The sequence below is a fragment of the Sander lucioperca genome, chromosome 3 (assembly GCF_008315115.2).
Source record: "Sander lucioperca isolate FBNREF2018 chromosome 3, SLUC_FBN_1.2, whole genome shotgun sequence".
Taxonomy (NCBI): Eukaryota; Metazoa; Chordata; class Actinopteri; order Perciformes; family Percidae; genus Sander; species Sander lucioperca.
In genome coordinates this window covers 40,014,978-40,025,221 of record NC_050175.1, presented here as the reverse complement: position 1 = coordinate 40,025,221, position 10,244 = coordinate 40,014,978, and the positions used below count along the sequence as shown (strand labels likewise).

At 38.9% G+C, this 10,244-nt stretch overlaps 1 protein-coding gene across 2 annotated transcripts in view; it reads left to right on the top strand.

Moving 5' to 3' along the window:
* Nucleotides 1-1,999: 1,999 nt before the first annotated feature.
* Nucleotides 2,000-10,244, top strand: part of kcnq1.1 (potassium voltage-gated channel, KQT-like subfamily, member 1.1) — a 49,404-nt gene continuing 41,159 nt past the window's right edge. The window contains exon 1 of one of the 2 annotated variants that reach the window (XM_031290142.2): nucleotides 2,000-2,607. In XM_031290142.2, the coding sequence (XP_031146002.1) occupies nucleotides 2,258-2,607 (350 nt within the window). In that variant the 5' untranslated portion in view covers nucleotides 2,000-2,257. The remainder of the gene's footprint in view (nucleotides 2,608-10,244) is intronic. The other variant, XM_031290143.2, reaches the window with a different exon arrangement.

The following is a 10,244-nucleotide window of genomic DNA, read 5'->3' as shown; positions in this document are numbered from 1 at the left end:
TATTACTCATTTAATATTAAATTATATTAAATATTTTATTTCCTTCACACAATCAAATATAGGAGCGTGGGTGACCTTCAAGATAACTGCACTTTCTACAAGAACTCAAATGTAATGGGTGGCATCTAACAGCAGGAATCAGTTAGAGTTGTGTTTAATGTCTACCTGGCAACAGATCCTGTCATCACATGGATGCCACTCGACTCCTATTAAAATCCGCTGCAGAGAACTTGTTTCCTCCACCTTGGCCAAGGTCACTGCAAAAAAAAAAAATTAAAAAAATAACCACAGGCTAACCTTGTCAAACTAAGCTGCATGTGTCCCCAGAGTTTCCTTGGATCTCACCAACACCAAGGTTGACAAAGCTACTTTCACACTGTAATTAAACACAAAATAGGTCAGGAAACAGGCATGATTTTCAAGCAGTAACATGTTATGTACTAATGGTAATAAGAGCTATATTTTATCATTCGTGGGGTGTTTCTTTTTCTTCCTCTTCAGCTCATAGTGGAGAGGCGATAGGAAACGCTTTTAGGTGAAAAACTAAATGGAAAGTTAAGTGCACACAATGCAGAGCTCCTCTGTGACCGAGTTGCTCCTTCTATAACAGTCTCAGCAGTAACTCATCTGAGTACTGTTGGTGACAACAAATATGTAGAGTGGGTATAGCTTCCCAACATGTCAGAGACTTTCTCCCAATGAGAGGCACTTCTTACCTCCTTCCGGCTGACAGTTTAATGAGGGAAAAGGACTCACAGCCTGTCTGTCATCTCAAACAATGGGAGGCCTTTCTTTACACTTCTGCACAAATGAACTCAGCCAATCAACACTTCTTCTTGAGAGATTCATCTTTTCTAAATAATAAAGGAATTCATGAACTTCATTTTCATTCATGAAATGTTACTAATGCATTGCTAATTAACTGAACTCATCATACTCATTTCAGTATAGAAGGGGGATAATATGTAGCCTAGAAATCTAGACGCACCCTATCGGCAGCAAATGTAATTTGCAGTCAGGGGGGTCTAGCAACTCTCAGTTGGCCAAACTCTGGCCGGGCCAATCACATTGTGTATAGAGTCGGTGGGCGGGCTTATGGCTGCTGCTGCTGGGAACAGCGGTCTTTCGAATCGGCTTTGGCCGCGACTCTGGAAGACTTGGAGTTAAGCTTTTCTTTGAGAAAAGAACAAAGAACAGCACTGAACACATACAAAAAAAACCTCAAATATACTATATATCTCACATGAAAGCCCAAATCTGTCATTTTGAACATATGAAGGCTATAGCCTACATACGTGTGGAGCTTGGACTACAAATTAAAAAAAAAAAAAATCAACATTTTGTATTTCTAACTGGTCATAATGGAAGTTACAGACACATTATGTTGATTTATATTGTTATTAAAAGACATGTCAATCAATGTATGAATGGTAGCAGTTTCCAATCTTGTGTTTTGAATTTTGGTGGCGGGGTCACCCTTCAGTTTACATGTGGGTTAGGCCTGTGCCTTTAGTCACTTTAAGTGTATGATTGATGCAATAGACTTTTACAGTAATGCAACACATTTCACTGGTAACCTTGAGGTATACAAGTGCTTTGTTGCTCATTTAGTATGTGCACGTAAACATTCACACATACATAAATGCCTGTGAGGGTGACATCATCTCACATCGATACACCACCAAATCTATTTGACTAGTAAGACTTGTATTAGTTATATAGGCCTATACAGTAGAAAGTCAACCACATGACATTTGTTTTTACAGGTTTGCAAAAATAATTGCATTTGCATTTTGTGTGAAAAGTAAGTATTGGGGGGGAAAACAAGGTTAATGGTGTGGTGTGTTTTTTTCACGCAGATCTGAGGATGAGCTGCAGGTTGCTTTCGAGCAGTTTTGCAAAATGATAAAATGTCTGAACAGCTGGCGACTCATTGCGCACCGCCTGGCCCCCACAGCTCTCCAGGCTGATAAGTGCTCTGAAAGAGGTAGGGGATATTCATTCAGGGCTGAGACTCGGCTTCACCTCCACAACCCAGAGAACTGTAAAGTTAATTTAAAGAAACGCCTTCCTGGTGATCTAGGGCATCACTGACTCAGTTTATTTGACATATTTATGCGCCCTGGTGAAATCGGGGCGCACAACAGAAGATAAGCGCACATGGGCGAACATTTGTCCGTTTGAGTCAGTGACCAAAAAAAAAAAAATCTACCGTGAAAAAGTTAACCCATCGACAGAAGAATAACGGGAAGCTGCGATGTCCAATTCCGCCCCCTATCAAGGGAAGACACGGAGGTCTTCTGGTGTGGCACGTGGGAAGAGACCACCGGATTTGGAGCTGTCGCAAACCACATTAAGCGCGCCTGAACCGGGGACACCTGCGGGCAACGACCCGTTTTCTGAAAGAGACAAAATGCCAGAGGACGGTAACACTACCACAAATGTTCACCTTCACCCGTACTTATCTCACCCCCGGATGTCTGTGCGGATGTCGGTGTACAGCACCGGGGTCCGTCCAGTCCTCACCCGCGCCTACATCCAAGGACGCGTGTATAACTTTCTGGAAAGGCCGTCTGGCTGGAAATGCTTCGTGTATCACTTCTCAGTGTGAGTGTTTTTTTTTTTTTTTTTTTATTCTCCTAATCATCCAGATCCATGGGGTATTCAAGGGTATAATTTCAACTCTAAGATCCTAATTAAACAGGGAGTTAATTGCGCATGTAGAGCCTTCACTACAAAGAACTGTTAAGCCTGTGAATTTTAGAAAGATGCTGCACAGATATCACAGCACAAGTGGAGGTCCCTCTTGGAATATTAAAAGGATATTTAAGTCTAGCCATAGCAGATAAAAAAAAAAACAAAAAAAAAAACACCCATATAATTTATCACGGACAAGAGAAACTGAGAGAAAATACGTTCTCATAGGGGTACTAAAGGGGTATTATACAGATATTTCATTTGGGAGACTATTTTCCTCAGCACCATTGAACATTTAATTTTCCACAACAGTGTGAGTACAACAGCACAGAGGGCTTTCTGGTTTGCATTCAGTAAGTCAATAACAACAGAACCTTTCAACCTGACAGGATGTTTTAGTGGGTTTTATTTTTTTACCCTCCTGACAGTATGACAGGCAAATGACAAAATGAAATATAAATAATACAACTAGTAATGAACATAAATCTTGAAGTAATCCAGTGTGGGATGGATTTCATCTGAAAAGCTCCAATATCATGAAGATGTCACATTTTTTTGTGACAGGTAGCTTGACAATTTGTCTTTTTCTGACAAATGAAATGTTACTCATGATAAACCTCTATACTCTCTATACACCACTGATACATTTCACTGTTCTTGGTATCACCCACGTCCGGGAAACTGACAGTCCCGTAGATCCAGACGGGAGTCTTCAGGCAGAGGTTTTGGAATGTGGAATATGATATTCCAGCTCACCCTCATGGGTGCTGTCTGCCCCCACTTGCTGGTACTGATAGCAGGAAGCTAAACATGGCAGTGTGTGTGTGCTGTGGAGGAGGTAGCGGCCACCCTGTGACCCTGCAGTGTCGGAGGGGACGCAGGGGAACGCAGCCTGTCGGAGCAGGTTAGAGTCTAGGTGACTCAAAGGGAGCATGAGCCAACACAGTACAACTCAAACACATTAGAACATCACCAAGGATAACTGCACAATGTACAAAAATAGGGACGCTAGTGGCTGCTGTTATCACAGAAAATGTTTGTTTAAGCATCGACATTTCAATTATTATAGTATTAGACTAGATGAAGTGCAAACCAGCAAAATTAGATGCCTTAACCTTCCTGTAATGGCTGATTCCAAGACTGCACACATGACAGGAAACACTACAAAGGGCTTCTTAAAATACCAAATCAACATGTCTTTCATAAGCCCCAGTGTCAGTAGCAAACATCACTTCATCAGGTGTGTATGCCGGTGATAATTTGGACAAGTGATGAAGATGTCGAGGATTAAACAAGTGTATTTCGAGGGTTACAAGTTTTTCAGTCTGCGACACTCAGCCATGAAAGCTGTTTGTTTGCTGTAACTCAGCTCCATCCAGAGACCTGTTTTGCCCAGATTTTAAGTTTCTAGTTTAACATTAGACTATTAAACCAAAACAAAAAAAAGGATATGATGGAACGGTTTCCTCCGTTTGTAATTCTTTTTTTAAACAAAGTGATCACAAAGTCTGTGAGAGCGATGCTGCACTTTGTAGTCTGATATTGCAACATTTTTGAAAACATGGGGATGGTACATACTGGAATAATGACTTATACATGTCCAATGCTGATTCTATTGCACATGAACATAGTCAAAGTTGAACCAAGTTGATCATGAAAGTTCACAAGTCCACTGGAGCCAACGAGGAGATTGCACCAAATAAGGAAGCGCATCCTTGAATTTGTATGTTGTGTGGGCTTCAATTGATGTAAATGAGAGACAATGATGGCAGGAAGCTGTTCGCCCAAATCCAGGCTTAAAAAAATATTTAGTATTTGTTACATCTCATTAGGTAGGTTTGATTTGAGAGTATTTAGTAGTGTAGAGTAGACCAACCTCTCTCAATTTTATAATACAAGCAGGGGTTAGTTGTAGGACCATGTTATTGGGACGTCTAACCATCCAGCAGGTTTTTGGGGTCAGTTCAGTACCTTGTTTTGCAAGTTTTTCAGTGAGAGAAAAGCAGTTAAGAACAAGCATGGCCTTATCACTGACCCAGAACTCGAACGTCAGAGTGACCTGAGTCCTTATCAGAGGGACCCCTGTGTGTGCGTGTGTTTGCACATTGTCAGTTAATGTATGTGTGGTGATACAGTATGCTCGCAGGGACTCAGGTCTCTTTTATTAACGAAAAAATAAAGCAATAGTGCATGACCCTGGAAAGAAACATGGTATATTTTAGTTTTTTAATTTATTCAGTACATCCCATGCTCCCGCTGGGTGTCTGTCTGCAATGCAGTGTGCTACAGTCTAACAGTGAATGCAGTATGTTGGTTTGGAGCAGCATGGATCCATCCCACATGCTGGTTATACATGAGTCGATCAGGAGAGTTAAGAGAAAACCCAAAAATCAGAAAGTGTTTTTCAGCATCAGCGCCATTAAACTGAACTAGATGGAGCTGGAGGAAGTCAATTCTGACACAATGGTTTAATGATTTAACTACAAGTTCATGTGTTATTATTCTTTTCAATTTGAGCAATATTTTTTACTTTAGCTGTTTGTATTTCTTCATATGTTTTAGTAACTGGGGGAAAAAGGCTTGCTTGCTTTTATCTTTTGTTCTCTTTTACAAAACACAGGAGCTCAGATTTATTAATGGAGCACAGAGACCAGGTCACTTGTTGGTGACTGCCTTATATCTCTAAACTATTAACCCCATACTAGCTAAAGTCTTGGCTGAGGCCCTGACAAAGGCTCCAATTGGCTGTCCAAATTACAGACAAGGCCTTACAACCTCCCTTTAATACATTTTATTTAATCTTTTATCACAGTGCATTCATCTGCTTTTAGTTTAATTTATGTTGTATGTCTTATCTCTCTAAAAGCACAGTGATACTAATAAAGTATGATTGCTGTTCCAAACAGGATATTTGATGGTAACAGCAAGTGACATGGTCAGCAGTGTCCCTACATGTAACTCTTCTCCTGGCGCTTGCTTTGTCTCTACACTCACTGCACAACAGACTGCAAGTGAATCTATTATCAATAATAGATAGGGGCAATGCTTTGAGCTTTTGTTTAGAGTTCAATCGTGCCTATGTAGCTGAGCCAATGTATTATTTTGTCTATTGCTACACCTAGCCCTCTGGAGGTAAAGGAAGTGAAGTATGATGGTGCAGTTAGAGTCAGACCGCTTCAGGTGGATTCAAAGTGAAGCAGAAGTGTATGCTAAGCATACTAAGTGTGTATGTTTACTGGCATTTCAAATGCTCTAAAAGAATTTAAGCAGAGCTTCGCTGACGAATTACCATCATTAGCATACGGGAGTGTTTGGCTTGGAAAGTTTGATGTTCATTTGTATGTCTTTTGATCCTCTTTTCAACTCTGTCACATTTGTACATATGGTTTTATAAATTACACTGCATCCTTACTATTTTGTTTATGCCCAATGTTTTGACAAATTTGCTCCCATTTATAGTGCACAAGTAGCAGCCTTTAGATGCCATTTTGCAGAAGACACAGGCACCAAACTACAGTCATTTTGCTGTGTTGTTTTGTCTACTTCAGCTGCTATTTCAGACAGAACCAGCTGCTTTGTTAGCTGTGTTACACACCAGGCCATCTTCGGTCTTTTATCTGTGTTGACGTGTGGCGTGCACGTTGAAGTCCGCGTGTATGTGTTAGTTTAGAGGGGGGTATTTGGATTCCTGGCCAGTCTTCAATAAACTCAGGCTGTAGCATGTGGCGATGAGAGCCTCCATGGTGCAAACACTGGCTGGAAACTATAACTCCCTCTACACATAGTTTCCATCAAATGTGCTCATATAGGAACAAGACAGTGATTCTTTAGGGCTGTTTTCTGAACAATGGTTTAAAACAATATCAACTAAATGACAGTAGAACAAATACATCCACCAACACTGTGCAGTATTGTTATGATATGCCAGTTCCATATTGGGTTTCTTACATGCCCCAGTACCACTTACACAGTAACACTTGCCATTGTAACTGCAATGTTCTTATACTCTAGTTTTTCTCATTTCCTGTCACCTCTAAACTGTCTCCTATTCAATACAAAAATACACATATTAACCAAAAAGGATTTCAGGCATTCTAGCCAGTTTTCAAGCCACACATCATGTCCAATGATATTGACCTTATATATAGAACAAGCAGTGTCGGTCAGCTTCTTTTTTTGAGATCTTGGAGATTTTGCGTTGTATTTTGCAGCTTTATGTGTTCTCATACTGTACGTCCATTAGGGGTGCACGATTCAGAAAATGTCACGATTCGATTCAATATCGATTTTTGGGCTCAAGATTCGATTCAAAATCGATTTTCGATTCAAAAATGATTCTCGATTCAAAAACGATTCACAGTATGTAAATGTAGTTAGTTTTCCCATGTGATTGCAGTAGACATACAATTTAAAAAAAAGAAACACAACAAATTAAATGTAGTTTGATATTACTTTATATGTCTTCATACAAAAATAAAAACTTTTGTAACTAAAAACTGCAAAGTGCCAAGGGTTAAGGTTAGGGTTAGGGCCTTGAAGTCGACGTTGGGGGCTTAAAACACCATTGAGCGAGGATGGAGCAGGTTGAATAATTCTTTCTGTGAGGTTTGCCATTGTTTGCGCAGACTAAACTACTTCTGCTGCACTCGTTCTTTTAATTATAACAAGAGTGCCCAGGCGTCAGTGTGAATTTGACGCAGCACCATCTATGGGAATGGTGAGCTAAACTCATTTCAGGACAATAGTATACACTCCATTACAAAACGAAAATAAATAAATATGAATAGATTTTTGGAATTCTATGAATCGATTTTGAATCGGTAGAGCTTGGATCGCGATACAAATGTTAATCGATTTTTTTGCACACCCCTAATGACCATAAATATATATATATATATATATATATATATATATATATCATCATACAATATAGTAATCACATTTTATTCAATCAGCCAGCTTGATTTTTGTTCAGTCGGCTTTAGAAGTTGCTCTTCTGTAACTGTACCAAGTTTTGAAATAAATACTGGCTGTGCAGTTATATGTAAGCCAACTTTCCAGTTCCTCCATGTTTTTTGATTGAGCCAATCATGGATGTTTGTTCTGTCAGCTGATTGGCAAATTAATTCAGATGGTGTCATGTAAATCCATTCAGTAGTTTCACCGCCACATCTCTTGCCAACGGAAATGAAAAGTTAATCAGTTTGTCCTTGCCACGATGCCAACTGTTTTACAAAGTCAAATGCACATTCATTATTCATTTCCTAAGATAAACTGCTAACAGACAAACATAATAAAAGGGGCTGAAACATAACCCCCAACTTCAAATCTGATAGTGGAGGCAATACTGCAGTAAAGAAAATAAAAATAGGAACTGAGGCTGGCTCTGCGGTGCTGAATCACGTGTGAACAAGGTTAGGAGTTTAAGAATGGCCCATCATCACAGATTGCAGTCAGCCCTGCACTCCCATCTTCCTACACTACCATCAAATTAATCGCGATTACGATTTCCTTTCCTAATGATGAGTAATCAAGAAAATTGATTATTATGCACATTAAGTTTTGTGAGTAAACTCTTATTTTGTCTTGTGTTCTGAATGAAAAAAAAAGTTAAAACGGGAAAAGTATAAAGGGAAATTTCACAGTTCAAGGTGTTTTCGCTATTGATTTGTTTAACTGTTTCACTGTTTTTTCAGTTCAATAAATGCAACCTCTTTCCAAAAGACAATGAGTCTGTAAATAATCTGGATTTCAAAATAATTGTGATTATCAAGCAGCCCTAGTTACAAGGTACTATAGGAAGGCCTTTGTTTCATAAGCTGCTCTTTTTCCAAATAACCAAAAAAAAAAAATCCCATGGGCGTAAATCTGATCTAACAGGACAATAAACATAAAATTTCGGAAGAGCAATTTTTGAAGGGGACAAAAATAATACAGCCAATTATACTCGTAAAGGACATGTGTACACAGAGGAAAGCCTTAATACTATCATTAGTGTAGCATGGAGACTGTACCATTATCCTTCTTTTCAGCGTTTCTCTTGATTCAATGAAACCAAAATATTTTTCTTTAAAACCATGTATTTATTTTTAAGTTGTTTACAATCAAGCCACAAAATACCTTAAAACATAATGACTTATTTTCAAAAAGTGTCCCCATATAAAAGAAATACAATGCTTTTGTACACTTGTTAAATTAGCTGATCATAATGTAAATTAGTGAGCCACTGGTAAAGCTCATCTGCTAACCCTGACAGCCACACACCTCCAAAAATATGAACTAAGCTCAACACACTTACCTGAGACTCTACACCTGACTGTCCCTGGTCTCCCTGTTCCTCAGGTCTTTCTGTCTCCTTTGCCAGTGACATAGTGACGTTATTATTTCCATAAGCACCCATTCTTATAAAGATGTTACCAAATTGTCTTGATATGAGGACTTAATGTACTTACTTGGCGTTTTGGTGTAAGCCTACTGAAAAAGGATCTTATGCCTGTTTTTCATTTCTCTGTCATTTTATCTGGGCAACAACAACACAAATCTTTAACGTCAGATGTCTAAATATGAGTTAGTTTCATAGGTTCACCAAGCGGTCATATTATAATTATGAAATGATCTTGCGTCCTCCACATAAATATTAGGTTTCTTCTGGGACAGAGGATATATATTTAACTTATCTGCCACTTAATTTCATATTGAGCAAAACACAACTGTAGATCTTCAATATTAACCCTAATGTCAGTTCACACACATAACGTTAGGCTTATCGCCATGGTAACATTAGTTGTAGTGGGTGCATTTCTATCCAACAAGCTATTAAACAAGCTAGGATACATTATATTACACTAACTTAGCGAACATTTTGTCATTAATTAATTCATTAATTACTCAGCATAATTTCTATTTGAGAAAAAAAAATCTTCATCCGATGTTTAATGTGAATAAAATAGCCTTGAACCGCTTACTTACTACATACCTGTCACTACCTGATGTGACTGTGAGTCTAGTGCAGATCCTAAGGTACAGCAGGCAGTGGACCAAACCACTGTGAGGCAAGGGAGGGGGGACTCAAAATGTTTCTAAACTTAAAAAGCATTTTTTGGGGTTTGTATTGTTTTACTACTTACACAGATATTTTACGTATACATCATTATGTTATTTACAATACACAGCATTGTTTTAATGATATTTCTAGGGGGGGACAACCCTTAGATCCCCCCTGGGATTTACGCCCTTGAAAAATCCTGAAATGTTTCTTTTACTGTAAAGAGTTTAAAAGTCAAAAACTGAAGGCTACATGAGAGAGGTTCAGCAGCTTAAAGCCTGATCTTAAAGAAATAAAATATCTTTCTATTAAGTAGGTTGAGGAGGTACAGACGTCTTATTGTTGCTGCAGTTGAAACATTTGTGACCTTCGGGGGGGGGAGTAAGGAGAATGTTAAGGAGCAATTTAGTGTTTGTTGATACTGTGTGTGTGTGTGTGTGTGGTGTGTGTGTGTGTGTGTGCGCACGAACCTGTGTGCTCATTATTTGACAAGTTTATCATG